General features: G+C 36.8%; 1 protein-coding gene and 1 non-coding gene across 9 annotated transcripts in view; one reads left to right on the forward strand and one right to left on the reverse strand.

Moving 5' to 3' along the window:
* The first annotated feature begins 2,507 nt into the window (after positions 1 to 2,507).
* LOC131412317 (small nucleolar RNA SNORA17) lies at positions 2,508 to 2,638 on the forward strand. The gene has a single exon (XR_009221760.1). It is a non-coding gene; the product is annotated as a small nucleolar RNA SNORA17 (small nucleolar RNA).
* Positions 2,639 to 7,298: 4,660 nt separating this feature from the next.
* ZNF638 (zinc finger protein 638) overlaps positions 7,299 to 25,816 on the reverse strand; it is an 81,757-nt gene continuing 63,239 nt past the window's right edge. For 5 of the 8 annotated variants that reach the window (XM_058550985.1, XM_058550980.1, XM_058550981.1 and 2 more), the window contains 8 exons: positions 22,347 to 22,384; positions 16,976 to 18,200; positions 16,399 to 16,464; positions 13,827 to 14,781; positions 12,904 to 13,023; positions 10,074 to 10,175; positions 9,181 to 9,299; positions 7,299 to 7,621 (listed from right to left, as the gene is read on the reverse strand). In XM_058550985.1, coding sequence (XP_058406968.1) covers positions 7,556 to 7,621; positions 9,181 to 9,299; positions 10,074 to 10,175; positions 12,904 to 13,023; positions 13,827 to 14,781; positions 16,399 to 16,464; positions 16,976 to 18,200; positions 22,347 to 22,384 — 2,691 coding nt within the window. In that variant the 3' untranslated portion in view covers positions 7,299 to 7,555. The remainder of the gene's footprint in view (positions 7,622 to 9,180; positions 9,300 to 10,073; positions 10,176 to 12,903; positions 13,024 to 13,826; positions 14,782 to 16,398; positions 16,465 to 16,975; positions 18,201 to 22,346; positions 22,385 to 25,816) is intronic. The other 3 variants (XM_058550984.1, XM_058550982.1, XM_058550986.1) reach the window with 2 other exon arrangements.

Here is a 25,816-nt window from a genome sequence, read left to right on the forward strand (position 1 = left end):
AGGGAACTGAAACCAAGTACTCCACATCCATCCAAGGAAGGCCACCCTTCCTCCCTCTCTGATCCCTGGTCCTGCCAATACAGCTACATTGCTATGTTTATCAATAAACTTCTCTTCCTCATGACCCCAAGGGGCCTGACTGGCTGACCAGAACGCTGGAGGGTGGAAGAACATGGGCTCTGGGGAAAAGATGTACTGGTTTCCAGGCCCATTTCTATCACTTGGGTGGCCCTGAGCAAGTGACCATCTCTTGGAGCTTCTTTCCTCAAAGGTAAAGTGGGAATTATCATAGCATTTAATTCCTAGAATCATTTTGAAGATTAAGAATGCTGTAAACACATTTAGCACACTGTCTGACAGATAAATAGGATTCATATTTTCACCTACTCCTAGGTTATGAGAATTAAAAAGCTACCAGCACACATTCTTCCAACCAAATTCTTTTTCACTCCTGACTCTAGTTCCAGTGTAGTTTGAGAAATGAGCTCATCGTATGTGAGATTTTTTATTTTCACACAAATTATTTACATGCCTACAGTAATTAGAGTTGTTTTCTCACAGGTTGTATTACTTTTTCTGTAAGAGACGTGAATTTAAGAAAAGCCAATCCTTCATCTCCAAAGTTGAGGGCTTCCCTAGAGTGCAAACATGCTGTCCAAGTGAGGACATGCTAACCAATTAATTCCAGTTCCTGCCTAAAGTATCCAACACTTCAGTTTAACTGGAATGTACAGTCTATTGACATTCAATAAAATTGCTGATATGGTTGGGTACAGGTCAACCATCTTTCTGTAAGTTTTCTATTTGTCTCTTCGGTCCTTTATTTTCCCTTTCCTGTCTTTTTTTTTGGGTTAGACTATTTCTTAGCAATCGATTTTATCTTCTCTATTGACTTTTTTAACCATATCTATTTGTATCATTTTTTTAATGGCATAGATGCTTAATTTATTACAGTCTATCTTAAGTTAATTTTATACCACTTCACAAATAACGTAAAAACTTACAGCAGTTTAATTCCATTTTACTCTCTAAGCCCCTTCTTTAATTGTGGTCATTTATTTTACTTCTCCATATGTTAACTCTCAATGCCTATACCATTCAGTAAGCATTTAGTACAGGTGAAGTTGTCGAGTCTTTTTTTTGGTGATTAAGTTTAGCCTTGAGCTAACATCTGTTGCCAACCTTCCTCTTTTTGCTGAGGAAGATTGGCCCTGGGCTAACATCCGTGCCCATCTTCCTCTACTTTATATGTGGGACGCCTGCCACAGTATGGCTTGATAAGCAGTGTGTAGGTCTGTGCCCGGGACCAGAACATGCGAATCCTGGGCCGCGTAAGCAGACCGCAGGAACTAAATTACTACACCACTGGGCCAGACCCTCAAGTATCTTTTTATGCTCATCTGAACCTGTGAACTCTGGGCCACGGAAGCAGAGCATGCAAACTTAACTACTACGCCATCGGGCCACCCACACCCCCATCTTTCTTTTTAAATCTTTAAAAAAGTTTTCTTATAAAAATCATCCCTTTAAAAAAAAAATCATAGTTTTATCAAAAGGTATACTTCCCGCGGGGCCAGCCTGGTGGCGCAAGCGGTTAAGCGTGCACGCTCTGCTGCGGCAGCCTGGGGTTCACGGGTTTGGTCCCGGGCGCACACCAGCGCACTGCTTGGCAGGCCATGCTATGGCGGCATCCCATATGAAGTGGAGGAGGGTGGGCACAGATGTTGGCCCAGGGCCAGTCTTCCTCGGCAAAAAAAGAGGAGGACTGACAGATGTTAGCACAGCGCTGATCTCCTCACACACACACACACACACACACACACAAAAAGGTATACTTCCCTTCAGCTCATGGAACTTACTGCAATTTAATTCCATCAGTTTTGTGACCTGTAAATTAAAAGGTTCAACATGTGGCAAATCCCCTCCTCCTAGGTTTACACAGGATTCAGATATTTCCTGGCCCTCATCTACCTTCAACCTCTGTTCTTGTTGTTACTGGTTCCTTTTTTAGGTTAGCAATCATTAAAAGACACAAGGTACTAAAAAGTGATTATCCCATGGATATAAATCTACTTTTATATATATAAAAAATATATTACAAAGTTAACAAAGATTATTTATATTAGGAAGGGAGGCAGTAAGATGGAGTGAGAAAGAAGCTAGACTTCTTTGAATATACCTTGTTTTATATAAGTGTAACTTGAGAACTATGTAATATGTTTTATGTAACATAAAATTAAATTTAAAAATGTAACCCTGGAGGCTGGCCCGGTCGCATAGTGGTTAAGTGCACACGCTCCGCTTCAGCAGCCCAGGGTCTGCAGGTTAGGATCCCGGGGGCACACCGACACACCGCCTGTCAAGCCGTGCTGTGGGCAGCGTCCCATAAAAAGTAGAGGAAGATGGGCACAGATGTTAGCCCAGGGCCAATCTTCCTGGGCAAAAAAAGAGGACTGGCATCAGATGTTAGCTCAGGGCTGATCTTCCTCAAAAAAAAAACCAAAAAAACTGCCCCTAAAGGCGTTGCAGATGTGGCTGCGGTGTCACGTTTGTGTCATTAGGTGGCAGAGAGAAAAGAGGCTTGTCTACGCTCAGTGTTCTGGCCTGTGAACGTCTGGATGATGAATAGTCTGACACTTGGGAGAAAAAAAAAATTAACCTCTAAAAATAAAAAATGAAATTAAACAAATGAACCTCGAAGTTAATCTAGATGGTAACATAAATACCAAAGAAGAACTACTCCAAGTGACTTGAAAGGCCTACAATCTGAATGTATATCCTTAGTAGAATACACCCTGAAGACAAAAGAAAAACTGAAGAAAACCACAGCAGAAGCAATGAACATCCTAAGTAGCCACTGTTCCTTAAAGAAATGGCTGACTTCAGGTCTGGGGCAGGAAGGGTGTAAGGTGAGCCTGCAACATCTTCATATACAGATAGCAAGGAGTCTATAAAAATTAGTAGTGTCACGTTAAAAGGAATGATGAGTCAAATCAAAAAGGCCAAAAATGAGACAATTTGAGCATTAAGAAGGCTAACAATGCAAAGGTTTGCAACATCAAATATATTAAAATTTATGAGTCCAAATTAATACTTAAAAAGAATTTATCATAGGTGGTAGATGTCAAGAAAACACATTTAGAAAAAACTGGTAAATAAAGGAAAAGCATCAAATATTTATCATGTCTTTCTTTTCTTTCTTTTTTTTTTGTGAGGAAGATCAGCCCTGAGCTAACATCCATGCCAATCCTCCTCTTTTTGCTGAGGAAGACCGGTGCTGAGCTAACATCATTGCCAATCCTCCTCCTTTTGTTTTTCTCTTTTTCTCCTCAAAGCCCCAGTAGAGGGGCCGGCCCCGTGGCTTAGCGGTTAAGTGCGTGCACTCCGCTACTGGCGGCCCGGGTTCGGATCCCGGGCGCGTACCAACGCACCGCCTCTCCGGCCACGCTGAGGCCGCGTCCCACATACAGCAACTAGATGGATGTGCAGCTATGACAGACAACTATCTACTGGGGCTTTGAGGGGAAAAAATAAAGAAATAAAATCTTTAAAAAAAAAAAAAAAAAAGCCCCAGTAGATAGTTGTGTGAACTCATAGTTGCACATCCTTCTAGTTGCTGTATGTGGGACGCCGCCTCAGCATGGCCAGACAAGTGGTGTTTCGGTGCACACCCGGGATCCCAACCCGGGCCGCCAGTAGCGGAGTGCACGCGATTAACCACTAAGCCACGGGGCCGGCTCCTATCATGTCTTTCTTACACAAACTACACCAATGAGTAACCAAATAGCAGATGAGAGGAAGTTTCTCTTTTCAGAAAAGTATTCCAGCTTACACGTAAAGGAATATAGAATTAAAATATCATCAGTTTTGCAGTCCCCAATGAATAAATGCATCAAAGCTTTAAGCATCAACTGCTACTAGAAGATCAAAGAAAGCAATCAGATATTTTCTACCTCCTGATCAGGAAGGTCACACGATGTCTGAAGCAGTCTTGCCAAAAACAAAGAAAAAGAACCAAATTCTGATCAAGTTTCTATATTCAACTACCAATTTATAAGATACACAAATGACAGAGGAATATGTTAAAATTACACTATAGGGTGGCAATCAACAAAATCCAGACTGTGGGAAGCCCTTCAATAGTGCTTCTCAAACTATGTGAGGGATCAGTTTATTTTTCTTTTTCCCCCTAACTTCCAATCTATCACAGACTAATACTTTGTAAAATACAAAAAAATAAAAAGAAAAAAACCCAAAAAACATACAAACCCCAATTTTTTAATTATTAGATTCAACAGACAAACAGACAAAGTCACTGTCAAACTGCGACAGTTTCTAAACACTCTCAATTTCTGTACTCAAGTCATCACAAACTGGTAGACAGTTTGTGGACCAGCATGAGATCCAAAGACTACATTTTGAGTAGCATGGCTTTGCAGAACCAAATATCTCATTTCTTCATCAAATAAATCCTAACAGGAGAGAGTCTACATATTAGAAATAATTTAAAAGAGTCATCAAACTAGTCACAATGTATGGACCTTATTTGGATCTTGATTCAAACGCAATAAAACAAAACAAAAATCGTTTATGAGACAGAAAATCTTAACTGGATTTTTATTTAAATAAGGAGTATTTTTAATGATATTATTGGTTATGTTAAAAAGAATCCTTATCTTTTAGAAATACATAATGAAACATTTACGGGTAACATGACATGCTGAGATTTACTTTAAAATAACACGAGAGGGCCGGCCCTGTGGCTTAGTGGTTAAGTGCGCACGCTCCACTGCTGGCGGCCCGGGTTCGGGTCCCGGGCGTGCACCGACGCACCGCTTCTCCGGCCATGCTGGGGCCACATCCCACATACAGCAACTAGAAGGATGTGCAACTATGACATACAACTATCTATTGGGGCTTTGGGGGAAAAACAAATAAATAAAATAACACGAGAGGTTAGAGTCAAGATATATATATATATATTTATTTGGCCTTGAGTTGATAATTGTTGAAACTAGGTAATTAGTATACATAGGTAAATTATCCTATTCTTTTCAATATGCTTGATATTTTCCACAAATAAAATATTAAAACAAAATTTTAAAGCTTTTAAAACCTGACTCTCATAATGAAATTTTTTTTTTAAAGAACTCAAAAAGGGCAGTTTTGGAAAGGCAAACTTCTATATAGCATTCTGTGCCAGAAAGGGTAATAAAATCTAAAAACTTTTATAAGGTGATGTTGAATGCAATCTTTTCTTGCTTTGGTATTTAGATGATAAAATGATAGAAACTTAAAAGTGAGCTGCAATCCAATTACACACCACAACCAATTACTAAGCAGAAACTGCTATGTATATGATATTCCATATGTGTAGTATAAATAAAGGAAGGAGGCATTTCAAGGTTTTCTGAAAAAGCCTAGAACAATTCTAAAATTATATGCAAAGAGCATATGTTTATTTTTAGAAAAACAGACAAAAAGCTTTTGTATTTGGAGCCCTATGATAAAAATTCCCAGTCCTAAGCGCAAAAAAGCAACAGAGAGGAACATTATTCACTATGTATAGCTAACCATCAACATCTGTCACTAAGATAAAACACAAAAATTACCCCTATCACTTTTATACCTTAGCAGTTCCTTTTATTCTAATTCAGAATCCCAATTTCCAGATAACTAATTTAAAGAAAATAAGTTTCACACTTAAATTCTTAAGATTAAACTCCAAGGTTGATCCAAATAAGATTAAAGAAGCTCCTAAATTCTCTGGCTTTAAAAGCTTCAGAGGCAATCCCAGGAAGAGATTCCCTTTTCTTTTTTTTTTTTTTTTTGGTGAGGAAGATTGGCCCCGAGCTATCACCTGTTGCCAATCTTCCTCTTTTTGCTTGAGGAAGAGTGGCTCTGAACTAACATTGTGCCCGTCTTCCTCTATTTTGTACGTGGGTTGCCACTACAACATGGCTTGATGAGTGGTATGGGTCTGCACCCCGGATCTGAACCCATGAACCTGGGCCGCCAAAGTGGAGTGCACTGAACATAACCAGTACGCCACTGGGCCAGCCCCAGAGAAGATCCTTGAGAAGTAATATTCTTATTTACTCTGACTGTGCTGCTTTGGCTTGCTGGCACCTTATTCTCCAACCTTTTAATAGCTCTTTTCCCTCATTACCTCATTCACCTATACAGTTTTGTTTTGTTTTTTATAATTTTATTTATTTATTTTTTTCCCCCAAAGCCCCAGTAGATAGTTGTATGTCATAGCTGCACATCCTTCTAGTTGCTGTACGTGGGACGTGGCCTCAGCATGGCCGGAGAAGCGGTGTGTCAGTGCGCACAGGGGATCCTAACCCGGGCCGCCAGCAGCAGAGCACGTGCACCCAACTGCTAAGCCACGGGGCCGGCCCGCACCTATACAGTTTTAATTACAACAGACTCTTGGGCACTCACAAGCCATCCTCCTCCTCCTCACTCCATTCCTTTGTCTGCGGCATGTAGTACTCTGTCATTTTGCTCAGGATGTGGCTAAGTGTGAACTGAGTGTGTACTGAGTTTGGTGAGCAACAACAAAAAGTTGCTTTTTGTTCTTCATTACACTCTTGCTGGCTGTGAGGTGACTCTTGTGCTGTGATGGGAGTAACAGATCCAAAAAAGTAGTGTTTTTCCATTTCCCTCCACTCAGCCTCTATCCTTAATTGGTGCATTCTAATCTTCGAAGAGCTGAGGAATCAGATATTATAACAATTCAAAATCAACAAGTTTATGCCTGAAGCATGGCCTAATCTAAAAATTTACAGTGCAGGGCTGTGTCCAGCACCTAATGATCCACTGAAGTATTTTTTTGTACCTTTACAACTTCTTAGAAATATATTAAATAATAATTCAAATGGTTTAAAAAGCAACTCCAGTGGTCCACAGAAATAAAGGCTGCTTTGTCTTTGTAGTTTCAAGCTAATACTAAATGACTTTCTAGGAGCTACTTCCAATGGGTCCTGACAGAAAGAGTAGATGTTACCAGAAGCAGAAAAAATATCTTCCCAACACATTAAAAAACTCAAGCAAAGTTTTACTCAAACCTAGCTGGGCCAAACATGCTGTAATCTAATTTTATCCAGAAAAACAGAGAATTTTAAAAAATCTTTGTACACGGATGGTTGAAGCAAAGTGAAACACTGGCATGCTATGACTTGCAGTAATATATGAAGAATCCCCAAACATCCCAAGTCACAGCAGATGTAGAGAAGAAGCCTGTATGCAATCAGAGGCAAGGAAGTCTTTAATAAATCAGCCACAAACACAAGATGGTATTTTAAATATACATTAGGAACATTTATTTTAACACTTCTAAAAGATATTTCTCCATGCCTGATGATTTGATATAAAAATCAAACCCATCATACTTTTCCCATTAGTCTCTCTACATCAAGGGCAATCAGAAATTTGTACAACATGAATATTTGCTTCTCAAACAAAAATTACAAATTAAATGGTGACAAAAATACACAAATCAACTGGACCCTAAACGAATTTCTAATGAATTCTTTCCCCTTTCCCCCAATCACCTAGAGCTTCTTTCTTCAGCCTCATTCTGCTCCTTTTCCTTTCTTTGCTTGGCCATGAACTTCTGTTAAAAGCAATGTGCAATATAATATATTTATTAGATGTTTTGCTGTATGTACAAAATATCCAATATATTTCATTGTATTTACAATTTAAAAGAGCCTGATCCTATAAAATAGTCATTAAAAACACAGTGTCTTATATTCACATTCCTTCCTTCCATTCATCATCAGTCACCTGGTATTTATGATACACCAGGCATTACACTTGGTGCTTGGGGATTCAGTGGTCAACAAGATAGGTAAGGCCCTTTATCTCATAGAGCTACATTCTAGTAGGGGAAGAGAAATAATACAACAACAAATAAACAAGATAATTTTGGGTGGTGGGAAAGCACTATAAAGCAAAGAAATATAATAAGGTCACTGATTGAGGCTGACACTTTTTTGGGGTGAGAAAGAGTATTCTTCCTTAGCTATGTATTTCTTAGGCAAAGCCCTTTCTGGGAAGCTGATTATTTGAGTCAAGACCTAAAAGAAGAGGAAGAACCAGCTATACAAGTGGGATTGGGAAAAGGGAAAAGAATAGCACTAGAGGTGCAAAGGCAGCAAAGGGGCCTTTCACATTATGAAAAATATTTAAAACAAAAAAAGCCAAAAAAGCTGGAACACAGTGAGCAATAAAAAACAGTACGGTCAGAGAAGTAGAAAGGAATCAGATCATGTAGGGCCTTACACACGCACAAAAAGTGTGGATATTATTCCAAGTGTAATATGAAGCTAGTGGAAGATTTTAAATGGAAAAATGACAGGAAAAACTTAAGAGTACAGGTAGCATAGCACAATGTTTAAGGGCTTGAGCCTAGAACAAAATAGAGCTGGGTTCAAATCCTAGGTCTGCCACTCACTAGCTTGTGACCTTGGGATTAGATGCTTGGGTTTTGGTATTCTCTAAGCCAGTTTCCCCATCTTTAAATTGAAACGATGGCATCTACATCATAAAGCTGATGGGGGGATTAAATAAACTTCCAGCAAGTAACAGCTCAATAAATGTTAGATGAGTATCTGTGCCACAAATTCAATATAGAGGATGTATAAAACAACTCTCAAACAGTCAGGAGGAATCAGAACTATTGCTTCAACTATGGCTAACAATGATTCTCTAGCAGCACTTCCCAAAGAGGTGTACAACTAAAAAAAAGAGGGGGTGGGATTTGCAGGGGAGATGGGGATTAAATCCGTTTAGGAAATGGGTTAAATAAAGTTAAGTGGATTCTTTCTGACCAGACAATTCAGAAACTTTAATATACTATGTGTCCATGACTGAAAGAGGGCATCAGAATATACAGGTATCCACACTTTAATGGACTGTCACCTGGGACTAGTGATCTGCAGAATTTACTCTGGCAAATGCTGCCAGAGGAAAGGAATAAAGACTGGAAGTTACTGGTATGTTACAGTGAAGGAGAGGAATGGGATTCTGGACCTAAGAGGAATAAACTGGCACAAACCTTCAGAAGTTCTTCCAAAGAGAAAAGAACGTGTATTTTGGGTGGACATTTAAAGAGTTTGATTACAATACCACACCTGAAGATTTTAGGAGTTAAGAATAGAAAAAATGTACCTCTGTATTTTGCTTATGACGTGTACTCTTGCAGTGATTTGTCATTGCTTTTTCACCTGAGTAGAAAAGGGAACAAATTGGACAGAAAAATCCAGCCTTCGGTACAAGAAAGTCTAAATCTAGAGGACAAGAGACCGGGGGGGGAAGAGAAAGGAGGAAAATTAATGATAACTTATCTATAGCTGTGTTAATCAATTGATCTAAACATGACAACCCTACTAAGCACAGTATATACTTACACACAAACATAATATATAGTGCTATATATCTAGGGATCAAGAGCAATTAAGCCTTTAATCACAAAACCCAGATCTTTATTTTTTAACAAATTCTGTAATATTCCAGAGCCTCCAGGAATGTCAGCGAATTCCTTCAGAGCAGCAGTTCCTTGGAAAATAAACTGATAGAGAGTCTTTGAAATTAAACCTCTTAGGAATCTCCTGTTAAAATAAAACAGGAAGACGAGGCAGAATGATAGGCAACTGGCTGCTTGAGGAATATGCTGAATAAACAAATAAGGTGCCCCTCAGCTCATCTTAGCTGGCCATGAACAAAGTTTGCTAGCTAAGCTTTTCAGTATGCTCTAGTTAACTGGAATTTCTGCCTGGACAAGTATAACTCAATTCTTACCAAAGCAGCAAAGAAAGTACCAGGAAAAAAAAGAAGAGACATATCCGACTTTAAGAGTGCAATAAAAATATCCTTGCCAGGTAAAAACACAGCCTAATAAACTGTTTTCAGAAATGCCAATGTGCAAAACTTGCTGATTTACACTCTAAAATAATCATCTAAAGCAAGGTTATTCCATTACTCAACTGAACAACAGAACACTTACTATGGTACTGAATTTTTATTTCATATGGATAAGGAAAAAAATGTCATTTTTACTTTACCTTCAGGGACATCAGATGCCACTGATTTCCCTAAAGAAGAGTCCTCAATCTTCTTTCGTTTTCGTTCTGGTTCTGAATCCTTTAATCCAGATTCTTCATCAACTAAATCATTAAATTTTTCAAGGAAAAAAAGTTATTCAAAATACATTTACAGACTTTGTGAAGCTAACATGAGATAACCCTTGCCTTCAAAGATTAATTTATGGTTCATCTCTTTAAGTAAACCTTCCTTGGTTAATCCCACCTGACCACTCTTCCAAGATTCTTGGAAAAGGAATAAATGGGTAAACCTGTTCAACCTTATTAAATGGATTTAAGGGTATATTTTATTTATACATTGTTCCAGAAAGAATTTAAAGGATAATAAAAAAAATTCAAGTTCTATAATTAGTGGCAAGAGTTAACTTGTGTACACAAAGTGCTGCTTTGGGGGAAGAGTATGAAGTAAGATGAAAAGGACGCGAGCAGAGAATTGTGATGCCCTGTACTGACGCCCCTCCAACTAAGAAAAACTGAGCCTAAAATTATACACTAAGACCCTTGTTAGACAGAATCAAGTGAAATTACAAATGTTAAAGCCCAGCAAAGTGAATAACATGTAAAAAGCACTCAAGGTTAGCAGACTCTGCATAAAAAGATCTTGGGGGATGACAAAAATGGGAACTGGTTCCAAGCAACTTGGGTTATCCTCAGCAGCTGAAATACCTTACTGTTGCATAGTACTTGACAAATCCCTTTCACACATATATCATTCATTTAGCTTTTATCTCATGTGAGATAGGCAGGTCAAATCATTAGTATCCCTATTTCTTCACATGTGGAGAAAGCAAAACCAAGGGAGGTAAGAAGCTGATATGCCCAAGGTTGCATAGTTAGTAAGTGACAGAGGCGAGAAACAAGACTTGTGACTTCAAGTTCACTGCTCTCTCCCTGCAACTGGACTACTCTTTATGTAACCTGAGGGGATGGCTAGGAACTATGAAATCATTATTTACTCTTCTCTTATTTCTTGCATTTTACCAGTCATCAAGTCCTAAAGAGTTGATAAAAAAAAAAAAAAGCTCTCTCTCTTTTCTTAACTTGATGGTTAAAAGAGCCTCTAGTCTCTTCCTACAAAAGTTTATTCCCTCACCAGAGTAATAAACTTTCTCAAACACATTTGCTCCTGCCACTCCAAAGGCACACTTATGTAATGATAATAAATTACATATAATGATTATATAACAACTTAAATAGATTAAAATAAATATTTTAAGTTTAAATTTGTTTAAAAGATGCCCTTTTCTTAAGCTAGGTCCTTTTGTCAAATATATTGTCCATTAATGGAAATAACTGTTACATAAGCAGTAAATAAATCATCCTTTCTCTATTCTTCAGTTGCGATGAGGCAGTTCTACGCAAGCTGGCAGGTGAAGTTGCCCTACTCCAAGAGAAATCTTGGGGGGAAAAAAACCTCACGAAATCATGCTAGGAGCTATTTGTCAGATTACTAAACCACTATGGTTTAGTACCAAGGAAAAGTTATGGAAAAGAATAGACAAAGGAGGAGGAGTACCCACTTGGCCATGGGAGCCAGCTTCAAGAAAGACGGCATGATCAATAGTAACAAATGATGCCAAGAAGTCAAATAAGACTAAATTAAGAAGAAAAAAACCATAATGAATCAAGTTTGACAACAACCCAACGAGGGATCTTTATCAACATCAATTTCAGGAAGGTGGTTTAGAAAGAAGCCAAAATACATCCAGTTCAATGGGAGATGAAGAAATGAAAAACAAGTGGTTCTTTCTAGATGCTTTGCTCTGAAAGCAAAGAGAAAAGATGGGAGCTATAAGGATTCCAAAGTTAAGGGTATGGTTTTTCAAACGGGAAAGACTTGACTATACTTTATGTGTGCAGAGACAAAGTAGGTAAAACACAAGCTGGCAGACAGGGCAGATCCTATATTTGCTCTGGTAAATAGAAACGAAAGCAAGGTTATCCAGTAAGGAATGGGCTAGGTGACGCAGAAAGGGAAAAAGACTTATGTTACATTTAGTTAGGAAATGGGGAAAGGAAGAAGGCCTATAATAGGTTGTGGAGCAGCACTGATGGCCCAGCTGAGATCAGATTCAATGTACTTGAACTGAATCCTAGTCAGTAATTTCTCCTTAGAGTAGACAGAACAGAAAAGCAAGAGGGAAAGGAGGATGCTTGCAAAGAGAAAGGTATAGTACTCTTTAAGTCACACTGGTAGTCGATTTTTTGCTTTACCTCTCTGAATCAATAAACTTGAGATCTGGAACTGTGTGCTTTTCTTTTTTTCTACCCTTTTTAGCATTTTGCTATCAATATAATGGAAACAACGACAAATATTTATTGAGCGACTAGAGTACTCTCCCTCACTAGACACTGTTCTCTATTAGTTTCAACATAAATTTTATTAATGTTATTAAGACATCTTATGTAATTCATCGGCTGACTGCTTGGCAGCATCCACAAAGCAAGGGATCTGGTCCACAAATAAGAGCTAGTTAATACATCATTCCTACTTGAGGCTGCAACATGGTTAAGAATAACCTTTCACAGATCATTTCCATAAATTTGTCACATTCTATTATAATAGGATCACCTATTATTCTCTTATCCCATTCCATTATGTTCCATTATCTCTCTAAATTATAAAAATAAAAACATTTATCCAGATCTAATCATTATAAGGCTATCTTTCCCACCTCCTCCTACTCTATTTCATTGTTTTTCTACTTTTCTTCTTAGATGGTAGGTCTTTGGAACTTCAACCACCACCCATGTTGTGTTACTCTTTTCCCCCCACTTCCATCTGCTTTACCTTCACTAATTTGGAAGGCCTCTTCACCTTTCACTGGTTCTGTCACGACAGCTTTTTCCGATGGTGGCGTTTTCCCAATTCTAACTCTCTTGGTTGGCATTTTAGCTTTAAAGAGAAAGTCTAATTTATTGCTATAGTAGCAGCATTTAAATTGCTTTTAATTCTGAATAACAATTTTAACACCTTTTTTGCAAACAAAATAACACTCAAATTTGGGAAGGAAACCTATTTCTAATATAAAGTATGAGAATTCTATTAAAAAATATTCAGCATTAGTCTAAACATTCTCCTTTTATTTTCCCATTTATCTTGTTCCAAACTATACCTTCCTACCTGCTTTTTCCCAAGGAGCCCATACATATTTTTCTATTTTGTTCCTTAAGACTGTGGGACCTTCCTAGTATTTTTAACTCTTAGTTTAGTTAAATCGTTCAAGATTTCTTATTGAACATTATTTTCATGTCCCTCAAGTCCTGAGAGTGAGCTCACCTATTATTCTATACCACCAAAATATTTACTTAAAAGTGAAATGGTACTTCACAAATTTTTCTACATCCTAAGTCTAAGCAAGAATTGGGAGGCAGTCTACTATAAACATCCTTCTACTCATCAAAAGGTGTATTTTCCCAAAAATACAAATATACCATTTTCACTCCAATTCTTATTTGGGCACTCTAGTTCGCTTTCTGATTTTGCCATCTTTCTTGAGGTATAACAACTTGGGACAAGGCCTGCTCTGTAATTTAAGAGAAATTTGTCAAACTTGTACACATTTCTTTGGAAAATATCACTAGCCATAACTATTTGTTGGCTTCTTATATCAACATAGGGTGAAATTATTAGCAATGCTGCAACATATATTTTTGAAATTTTAAATGTAATCCCCTCTTAAAACAGAAAGACTACCACTTCTAAGTATCTACCTGCTAAGTGTCTTTCAATCATGGTTTTCAGATCTTCTTCCATAACAGTCTCACTTACTGGACCCACTTGGGACGAGGCTTCAAGTTTTGTCTTCTTCGTGTCCACAGCTCTCTTTTTTCTATCCCCTCTTTTATCTGTGGGATGGTCATTTTTGCTTTGTGCTAATTCAACTTTTAAATCATTGTCTCCATCTTCCTCCTCTCCAACTTCATCAACAGTAACAAAATTAAGCTCTTCTTTAAGGTTGTTAAAATCTGCCAGAGAGTCTTCATCCTCTTCAGTTACTTCATCCAAAGTCACTAAATGCAGATCACTGCTGTCATCCTGTATTTCATCTACAGTAACTAAAGTAGAAGGGTCTTCAGGCATCTGCGAAGAAATGAACCCAATGGAATCCCTTCCAGTATTTCCCTCATCTCCTTTAGTATTTAAAGTGGCAAAACTTATGTCTGTCGACTCATTTAAAGGTAGCTCTTCTACTTCTCCAATTTCATCCACAGTTACCAGGCGTTCTTGTTTGAGAAGATCTTGTTCTTCAGCCACAGACAGTACAGTAACATCTTTAGGTTCACTGTGGGAAATGCAATCATCTTGATCAATTAACTCATCTAATGTAAGAAGTGAATTTGAATTTTTTACCATTTCTTCCATATTTATTTCTTCTTCATCAATTACTTCATCCACAGTGACTAGAGCTTGTGCTAGATGTGCAGCTGCATCTTCCTCTTCCCCAATCTCATCCAATGTTACAAAAGATAATTCTCCCTCAATGACACGAGATGCAGAAGTTTTCCCCTTCTTCTTCTTCAAGTTAAGTTCAGAGGAAGGTGTATTTTTGAGAGCCTCTTTCCTTTTTCCCTTTAGTGGAGTCTGCTTGGCTTGAAAAGGATTCACATCTTCTATAACCTCATCCACAGTAACAAATTCATCCAAATTAAATGGAAATAATGTTTCCTATTGGAAAGGAAAAAAAAAAAAATCACTGAATTGTGAACAACTGATAACTAGCTATGTTCTAAACAGTCCCAGTAAATGTGCCTGAAGTATCATTTGTGAGAATTTCAGTGCAGGGAAGTTTCCTAAAGACTGAAATTAGTGTTTTTTTAAAAGTCCCACAAATGAATTAGCTCTAAATTACAAAATAAACAATGCCAAAGGGAAAATCCTAACAATATCAATCTAATTCCACTTTTACTTAATTTCAATAAGATTACAATTATTTCCTAAATGATGTACGATCTTTGAAATATCATGCACAAAAATACATTTACAGCATTTATCAATCAATATAATGTAAAGAATTTACTGTTCCATATATTAAATAATATCTAACAAGTGTTATAGGAGACTTAGACTACCAAAAGCACCTCATATGTAGCTAGAAAGTAAATAGTTAACTAGATTGTTCCATTGACCAATTATATATATATATATATATTTAAGATATGCAACACTGAGGAAGTTTATATTTTGAGAGTTATATGAAAAAGTGTTACTGACTTTTTTTTTTTAATAATTTTTATTTATTTATTTTTTCCCCCAAAGCCCCAGTAGATAGTTGTATGTCATAGCTGCACATCCTTCCCAGTTGCTGTATGTGGGACGCGGCCTCAGCATGGCCGGGAAAGTGGTGCGTCGGTGCGCGGCCGGGATCTGAACCTGGGCTGCCAGCAGCAAGAGCGTGCACACTCAACCGCTAAGCCACAGGGCCGGCCCTGCTGTTACTAAGACTTAACGCCAGATATAACTGCACTTCAAAAAAACAGTACCTGTAATTTGAAAAATGATGCCAATACTTAAGAAAATAAATTCCTGGCAGGCAGCCTACACATTTAGTATGCTATCAATGATCAATTACTAGTACATATAATAATAACATTAGACTATATAACCAGTAATTTCAGGGGGGAAAAAATCTGTAAGCAATTGTACTATCAACTTGAGCCAATGGAACTAACCATAATCCTTACTTCTGCTTTTTAAACTACTAATACTTCTCTTTGCCTCAATAAAATAGGCCCAAATTCATCCCCTAGTGGTAGAAAAAAGTAAAATGACTGAAAAAATATTCTATGAATGGTGGAAATCTAAAATACCAACAACCAAATATAAAATGTAACACATTTATTTGGCAGTAGAACTCAGTACCAGGAAAGTAAATTTTAGAGCTCATCCAGGTAGGTTAAATTGAGCCATACCTAAAAGGACCACTTGTTTGGAAGTTCCACAAAATGGGGAGGACTCCAGTCAAACACCAGTGTCCTTTACACATCTGATTTTATTCTGTGTTTATAACCTATTTCTGTCAATACAAGACTGGAGGTATTTTCCTACTCTAATTCTCTTTCCATCCCTGTGTAACTTTTTGCCCTGCATCAAGAACACAAACTATATAGCCTAGCTAAAGGTCAAAAAATGAATTGGTGGGAGGGTCAAAAATAAAACATCTCATTCCTGTCCCTTGCTCCATATCAAACTGATTATTATAGGAGAGACACAAGTTATAAGGTAGATGAACTCTTCTATGGAGGAATAGAATAGAAGGGTTAGTGTTAGTGGACTGTTTCTTACCTCTTTAGATTTGGAACTTCTACCAGTGGTGCTTTTAGGATTCTTAGTGTTTTGCCCAGCCAAAGTCTGAAATATTAAGTAAGAAATACAGAAAAACAGAATTTACAACTAAGTTATTAATGTTAACAAAAAAAAAAAGAATTCAAACAGCAAATATTATCCACTCAACTATGCAAATATTTAACAGGTATACCAAACTAAGTTAACAAAAATCGGTAAGCTGATAAAAGAAGCTTCAATTTATGAGAGAAAACAGTTTCCCATTCAGAGGCAGTGTTAAATCATCTCAGGAGATTCACTTCAGACTTTTTTTTTTCAAACCACAGTTATATTTATGACCACATTTTATTCAAAGAATGTTTTTCAAACCTGTTAATAAATTATGAACTTGAGCTTATTATTCTAAATGTCTATAGGCTTAAGTCAATGGAACTGTTTAAGAAAGGGGAAGTAGGAGCTTGCCAGTGGAGTGAGGAGATGAAAGTAGAAAACAAGATTACATCTCCTACTCCATAGCTACAACAGCAGAAGTAATCACTTCAAAGATACACTGAACCATTCTTCCTACCCTCCTCACCTTATTGTTGCTGTCATCCCGTTTCATGATGGAAGATCTAGCCTCTGTTTCCTGAGATTGTTTTGTAATATCCCTGTAATCCAGTTTAGAATCCTTGCCTTGCAGGGCTGAGATCCTTCCACTGCCTCCTCTGGGAACACCGCTCTGAGTGGGTTTGAATTTACTGCTGCTTTCAGCCAAGCCTGACCTGGCACTTGTAGGTTTAAGTAGACCCAATTCCTTGGCTGAAAGTTTCTTTTCAGCATTTATTTGATCTCTGAGTACAGATTTTAGAAAACTTTTCTGGTTTTCAGATTTTGAAGCTGTAGCTTTTACCTTTGGAGAAGAGACTATACCAGCCTTGATGCTTGATTTACTGCTAGGTGCATTTGATGCAGCCAGCATACTAGTTTTACTAGTTTCATCAGGCTTACTGGCCTGACCCACTCCTTTATTTGGGTATGCCTTAGTCACAGCATTTTCTGCAGGCTTTTCTTTCATTGCTGCCACAATCTTTTCCAATTTCTCTGCAACCAACCTAGCGTCATTCTTTTCAGCCTTCTCTGTTCCTATTTGCAGATCCATTCTGGTCTCCTTAGTATTAAATTCATTGTCCTCATTTTCATCCATGTTACTTTTTTCAGAAATTCCCTTTTTGCTCACTGCCTTCTCATCCCCAGTGGAAATTCCTGGTACTAAGGCCACAACACAAGTAGATGGTACTATTTCTAAAACAGTTTCATGTTTGTCCACTTCAGCTACAGCTTCTATCATAGACTCTGTAATCCCAGAAAAGAAATCTTCTGCTTCAGATGGAGATTCTTCTAGAATTCCTTTGATGTTCCTTTCTTCTATAAATGTACTGTCAGACATGGATAATTCTGTTTCAGGGTTAATAATTTCTGCCTCTTCTTTCTCAAAGTCACTGGTATACATCTGCTGATTTAAAACAGACTCCTCTAAATTTTCAGTGAATAATTCAATACAAGCTGGAGTGGATGCTACAAGAGGAATTTCCACTTTGACCTCCTCTCCTTGAGTTTCAACTTCCAAAGTTTCAATAGCAAAGTCAGAGTCACATAGTGCTTTTTCAGGTTCTTCCTCACAAGGCTCTTCCTGCTGTACAGAAGTTTCTGTCTGAATGTTGGGAATAGTTTCTTCTTCAACCTCACTAGGTTTAACAGAGGGACTACCAGCTGCTGTTTGCAACTCACTTTCATCAACTGGACTGTTTTTCAAGTCAGGGCTAAAAGTATTTAAAAACAAACAAAAAAGAACACAAACAAAAACACAAACAAAAATCAAACTATGATGAGAATTCAACCATTATAAATAATCCTGTTGATGCCAATTGTTAAGACTTCCTGATGCATTAGTGATAAGCATTGGGAAATCCAGCCAATCAGCATTAAAATGGTTAAGGTGATTTGACGCAAATATGTAAACAATACAAAATTTTTAAAGAGATCCTCCATCGCACTGAAGATTTCTTTTTAGTTCAAAGGAAATAATGGCAAAATTATGACCATTGATACGATCCTTTTACTCATGTACGTTATAACTATTGTTTCTCCTTCTGTGTCAAGTTTGCACCTGACATCAGAAGGCTGAATGTGAATTTGAAACATCTCAAATTATTATTAGGTCCTATCTTCCCACATAGGTAACCAAAATAATAAACTATGTGTATAGTTCTACAAGGAAACTAATGATCCATGCACTGAAATTTAAAATTTTATAAGTGAACCTTACCTAAAAGGAACATAAACAGAAACTAATAGGGAGAAAACTCCATACTCGTAACCATGTCACCTCTTTTTTTGGATGTGAGACAGATTTGTTTTTAATTTTCCAAGAACTGTATTTATTAATAATACTTAAAAGAAAACTTTCTTTGGAAGTATCTTTTAAATACTTTGTTTAAGATTTAAAGTTAGAGGCAAAACTGACAGAATCACCTTAACATAAACATGTAATCTTCTTATAAAATATTTGCCTCTGGCTACATTATGAGAAGGAATAAGTTAAAAGAAATCTTTCTAGTTACATAGAATAATTCAAAATTCTAATACACAACTTAAAATTTTAAGTAAAATTATTCAGAAGAAATAGAGGAAATACATGACAAGTATACACAATTGATCTTATTCATCATAGTCTTCCCAAATCCAAAGCAAACAAGTGTGTGATTCTATAATTCAACTACTTTCACTGAAACAGAGACAAAATAAACTATTTTTAAATGAATGCTCCACAGATCAGAGGTTATCTTGAAAAGTAACAAAGAAAATCCTAGCTTCCGAACACAATGTCTAGCATGCTATCAACACAAATTAAAGTTTAACAAATACATTCACTTGATTACATTAAAAGCAGGAGGATGGAGGAAGACACCAGAAAGTGATCACGTCATAGCAATACCTCATAAAGAGTATTAACCTTTTTCCTCCCGTTTTTCAAGGAAGAGGAGGGAATAAGACATCCCCCTTGATATGCTTCTCAAAGAGTAGCCACATATCCTTTAGTTAAAGCAAGGAATGGCTATCTGTGTCCTGAGACGTTAATAATATTTCAGAACTTTGGAAAAAGTTAAGTGTTACCACATTAGGGTCTAATTACTTGAGCCAATAAACTGGTCCTCCCCCCAAAGATGGTAAGTTTAAACTTTCAAAGGAGAAAACTTCTAAGAGATCAGAGAAACACTTCTTGATGAAAAGTTGTAAAGGCACAGTTTGGAGAATTTATTTAAGTTAAACAGCCAGTAACCATAGACCTTAATCAATACATATTCTATGCATTTGTGTAAGTTACCCTTTGTATGGTGAAAGGGTTTAAAGGTTTTTATTTGAAATGATTCACATTCCTTATATTCAAAAATAGCAAAGACTGATTTTAAGTGTTCCAAATTCTTAGGACTAGTCAAACCAAAACTTGTGGCCAAGCACAAATATGACAAAGGTAAGAAAAAAGTTGTGACCTTCAGTTACAGCTGTTATGTAAATATTATGGCTCAAAATATGAGCTTTCATTTTTAAATTACAAGACTCTTTCCAATAATGAAGATTAAATTCAAATTCCCCTCTCATTAGAGAACTGCACATTAACCCTAAAGGCTTTACAAATTAGGGCTATATAAAAACACCAATCTACTGGGCCAGAAGGGTAACAGAGATTTTGATTCCTGGCTCTAGGATACAGCAAGTCTTTCCCCTTTACCATAGTTAAAATTTGTCACTAAAAAACAAAAAAAGCTGTTATCTTTTATACAAAATGAATCACTATGCAGATCCACACTTCAAACAGAGAGCACGGACCTATTTGGAAACATGGCTTAATTCCCTATTTGTTCTTGTGTGTCAGTCTTTTAAAATTATAGTGCTTCCTTCATAGAGTTAACTTACCAAAAATTAATATCTAGTTTTCTCACTAACGAGAAAAAGCATCAGTGTTCATCAAGTTAGCTTGGAAAGTCAGTTTGAAATGTCCAATAAATGAAATTATTAACACTAGAGTCAAAAAAAAGTCTTTTAAAAGATCAAAGGAAAATATAGCCATATTCTGGGAAATGGCGCAAAAAAGGATTTCAAGAAGCCATTCAGGATAAAGGTATCTAATTTCCCACCCCAGGTCCCACTCCCGCCCCCCGCCCCCAATAATTTCAGGGTTTCAAAACCTTCAGAAAAGGCATACAATGAAAGCTGGGCATGAGAACAAAAGTTAACACTATACCATAAACTTTCTGAGAAACTTTAGACAGAGACTTAACAACACTGAAGATTAGTATTTATTTCAGGTTGCCACTGGGTACTGCCCAACATTATTAATGAATTGGTGAAAATTTCATCTAGCATCCTTATTTGGAGCCTTAATCACATGATAAATAAAAAAGTTTACATGGAGGGGGATGAGAACAGGAAAGTGTAGAGTATTATTAAATTATTAATATATTCACACGAGATTGCCTTTAAATTGGAAATATATTTAAATACTTTACATTAACTATAAACAAAAAGATTATATTCATGATGAATTAGCACCCGTAAGTGCTTTTAAAAAAATAAAACCAACACAACAAGCACTAGTATTTTCTCAGGATCAGCTGACTCCAATAAAGAAATGTGAAGTATTCGGGCCACATCTCACGCCTTAATGTCATGTAAGTCAGAAAAAAATGATTGTGAAATGGAAATTAAGAAGTTATTAGTACTAGAATTTTTAAAATTAAATTTATTTATAAGATTAGACAACTATCTGTGTAAATTAAGAGATATCTTTGATTTTAAAGCATGTCAAAACAATGAGAGGAAAAAAATGACTGAAACACAGACAATAGCTATTCTTGCAGACCTGAAAGAAAACTTTGTCAAATGAAATATATAAAATGATTTTTGGAAGAGCCTATTTACTTACCAGCCAGAGTTACCGTGGCCAAACTGTAGGTCTATCTATACTACATGTGGCATTGTTACTTATTAAGCCCTTTGTGGGGTTTTATAATAAACACTGCTGTTGGTATTACTTCTTAGGCATGTGAATATAATTGGTATGATGATATGCAACTTAAAAAAGTCTATGATGACACATGGCAAACCTACTGTTTAAAGTTACCAATATGTTTTACTGTACTCATAATCATCTTTATCATTTATAAGTCTCATTTTGTAAGAACTACTGAGAAGAAAAATCCATAAGACATCATGTTTTCAGGCATCTTAAAATTAGACAGTGCATCAAATAAAATAATTAAACTTTCCATATTTAAATACTTCTAAACTGCTCTTTCAAACTGATAAGCTCTTGCTACACTGACTAACCAACAAGGGTAAATTACTTAGCAAAAAAGAGGGAAAAGAATTCTTAATCAGTGATTCCCAATGAAGAGCAGTAGAAGAGAAGTTATTAATTGGGGAAAAGGTGGTGATAAGGGTAGTATTCATCAGGATGAGAATGTTACTAAGATGGTGTACTATATGTGGTCAAAACAAAATTGTGAGTCACTAGTTTGTGTACACTCTGAAGAACAAGCTTTCATCCTCTGAAAATATAAAGCAATGTACATATTATTTTGTTTTATAAATATCCCTTCCACATCCCGGTTGTTTTCAAAAAGTATCAAAAAACACACTGAATACTATCTTTTTGTTTTTAAGCCAATGAAATTTAAAAAGGAACCAAAAAACAAAAAACGCCTAGGTCAAACAGAGCCAAAAAAACCCACAAGACTCGTGTGTGTGTGTGTGTGTGTGTACACACACACACACACACACACACGAAATGAACATGAAAGATATGAACTTTTGCTACAAGTGAACAATGACTATAAAATACAGAAATAAATTCAGTAATTAGCTAAATAGTATATGAAAATGTTAGCAAACTTAAAGCAACATACCTTTCTTTTCCTGGTTCTGGGTCTTTCTCAGCTTGAGCCTGTAACATAATTCCACATTTTATTAGAGGCTATTCTACTGGATTTTAAATATTTAATCCATCAATGCAATGCTCTCAGTTCTTAAAATCTTTGCTAAAAATCAGGACCATACCTTAAAAATAAATCAAAAGAGCTAGTTTTCTGTGTCCACAAAACTACCAGGTTCTAGAATTTTTTTCTCATTAGATAAAGAGCTCTTAATTAGATTACACCAAATAATTGACATGGCAATTAAGGAGAAAAATAAGTTTCATATAAATAAGAAATTTTTCTAACTTTAAAAGCCTAGAAACACCACCTTTTGCTAAGAATAAAAAGAACCTGAAAAATCAACATCTTTATTGGGTAATTATTACTTAAAAAGTCTTCTACTTATAAGGGAGACTAGTTGACTTAAAAAGCTTTCTACTCAAAACACCTAGAAGTGCTGAACAAACTTTAACAATAATCCTTTTAAACATATATCTGAATCACCAAGAAAAGCAATGTCCTGGAGCCCAAAATGGAAGCAGGAGTTAAAATTCAGTGCCTATAAACCAAGTACTGGTCTAAGCATTCAGGATATATCAGTGAACAAAATAGCAAAAACGTCTGCCCTCTAGAGCTTATATATACTAACTGAAGGCTTTTTCTGTAGGAATCACGTATACTCTGAGTTGAGAATTATCCTTCTCTAGATTTTTTAAGATTAAAAACCAAGAACTTCACTTTAAAGAAATTGAATAATGTGCCTAGAGAGGATTCCTGGGATGGGTGTTGGGAGTTCCACCAGAGTAAAGGCCTCCTTTTACTGGGGTGTGGGGCATCCAGTCTACATCATAATGGTATATAACCGAAATTAAGACGGCAGTTGATAAGCCCCATCCACAACGTTCACAAGTAGTCTTCCCATTCACAGAAGCTTGTTAGAGAGAGAGAAAAAAAGCCGTATATGATAGTAGAGAAAATCTATACTAGATATGTGTATTAGCTAACTTGCTTCTTTAGTCATAAATGAATAAAAGAGAAAAACAAATGCAGAAGAGAGAAAATAAGCATACAAAACTGGTTGAAGATATTTCAGAGAACTGAAGAGCTTTAAAAACAACTCTAAAGAATTTTTATAAAGGAAAATTCAATACAATAGGATCCCCAAAATCAGTACAGGTGTTATTTCCAGAAAGATAAAACATTAAAATTTAAAAGAAGAAATAATCAAATAAGAGGAAAACTTTTCCTCAGGTGAAGAAACATATTAATCTTTAGATTTTATAAATTCACTCAGTGCTCTAAGCAGGCTATAGGAAAAAATTAGTCCTAAACCAAGATAAAACCTTGCTCAAAGCATCAGCCATACCGATCCTCCTTGGAGTTCTTGAATCACCAAATACGTCCTTAAGGCCTTAGCTCTTGCTTTTCTAAAAACCTCTTCTTGACATATTCGGAGAGCTTGCTCTCTTACTTCCTTCAGGTCTCTCAAACAACTCTTCCTCAGAGGGGCTATCCCTGACCACTCCAAAATACACATCCCCTCATCCATCACTCTCTATCCCTTTATCTGGATTTATTTTTCTCCATAGCACTTCATAGCATTTTTTACCACCTGACATTATATAAACACATATATACATATAAAAGGATTATAAATAAATACATATATATTTCTCTTCTATTTATAGTCTGGCTCTTCCACTAAAATATAAGCTCCCTGAGAAGTGGAACATTGACTCCTGTTTATCAACGTATTCTAATGTCTAAAACAGCGCTGGCATAGAGAAGGAATTAGATAAATATTTGTTTAATGAATTAATGAACAAACGCTAAAAGCTTTCAGAGAGAAAAACACAGAATACAACAAGGTATGATTAGCATCAGCCTTCTCCTTAACAATACTAGTTAAGAAAAACGATGAAAGGAAAAACAATCTGAGCACAGAAATCTCCGCCTAGATAAACTATCAACAAAATATGTAAGAGCAAAATAAAGTCATTTTCAAATATGCAGGGGTTCAGAAAGTTTACTACCCACACATACTTTCTGGGGAAAATTATTTAACAATGTACTCTAGCCAGTTGAAAAGTAATCCAAAAGAGTGGGAGACACAGAATCTAAGAAACAACAGAAGTAACTTAGAAGAGCAATAAAGAGAAAATCAAAAGTGTATACAGATCTTCCTTGACTTAACAATGGGGTTATGTCCCAACAAACCCATCCTAAGTTGAAAATATCGTTAAGTCAAAAATGCATTTAAGGGGCCCACCCAGTGGCACAGTGGTTAAGTTTGCCTGCTCTGCTTCTGAGGCCTGGAGTTCACAGGTTCATATCCCGGGCATGGACCTACACACCACTCATTAAGCCATGCTGTGGTGGCATCCCACATACAAAAATAGAGGAAGACGGGCACAGATGTTAGCTCAGGGCCAATCTTCCTCGGGGGGGGGGGGGGATCCCTGATGGTCTAGTGGTTAAAGTTCGGCACGCTCCACTTCGGTGACCCAGGTTTGGTTCCTGGGCATGGACCTACACCACCCGTCGGCAGATATGCTGTGGCGGCAACCCACGTACAAAATAGAGGAAGACTGGCACAGACATTAGCTCACGGTCACTATTCCTCAAGCAAAAAGAGGAAGACTGGGAACAGATGTTAGCTCAGGGCACATCTTCCTCAGCCAAAAAAAAAAAAAAAAAAAAAGAGCCAGCCCTGAAGGCCTAGTGGTTAAAGTTCGGCACACACTGCTTCGGAGGCCCGGGTTTGGTTCTTGGGCGAGGAACCACACCATTCGTCTCTCGGTAGCCATGTTGTGGTGGCAGCTCACATAAAAGAACTAGAAGGACCTACAACTAGAATATACAACTATGTACTGGGGTTTTGGGGAGGAAAAAAAAAAAAAGAGGAAGATTGGCAACAGATGTTAGTTCAGGGCAAACCTTTCCCAGGAAAAAATTAAAAAAAAAAAAATGCATTTAACACACCTAACCTACTGAACACCATAGCTTAGCCTAGCCTACCTTAAACATGCTCAGAACACTTACATTAGCCTACGGTTGGGCAAAATCATCTAACACAAAGCCTATTTTACAATAAAGTGTTGAATATTTCATGTAATTTATTGAATATTGTACTGAAAGTGAAAAACAGATTGTATGGGTACAGAATGGTTCAAGAGTATGGGCTGTTTACCCTCTCGATCACGTGGCTGACTGGGAGTTGCAGCTTGCTGCCGCTGCCCAGCATCACGAAAGAGTATCATATTGCTAGCCTGGGGAAAGATCAAAATTCAAAATTCAAAGTACGGTTTCTACTGAACACCTATCACTTTCACACCATCGTAAAGTTGAAAAATCATAAGGTGAACCATCGTTAAGTCGGGGACCTGTAGTTGCTTTACGAAGCTAAAAGCCATAAATTTAGAACAAGGAGTCAGAAGAATAGCTCTAAGAGAGTAGATTCT

The sequence above is a fragment of the Diceros bicornis genome, chromosome 12 (assembly GCF_020826845.1).
Source record: "Diceros bicornis minor isolate mBicDic1 chromosome 12, mDicBic1.mat.cur, whole genome shotgun sequence".
In the NCBI taxonomy this organism is placed as follows: domain Eukaryota; kingdom Metazoa; phylum Chordata; class Mammalia; order Perissodactyla; family Rhinocerotidae; genus Diceros; species Diceros bicornis.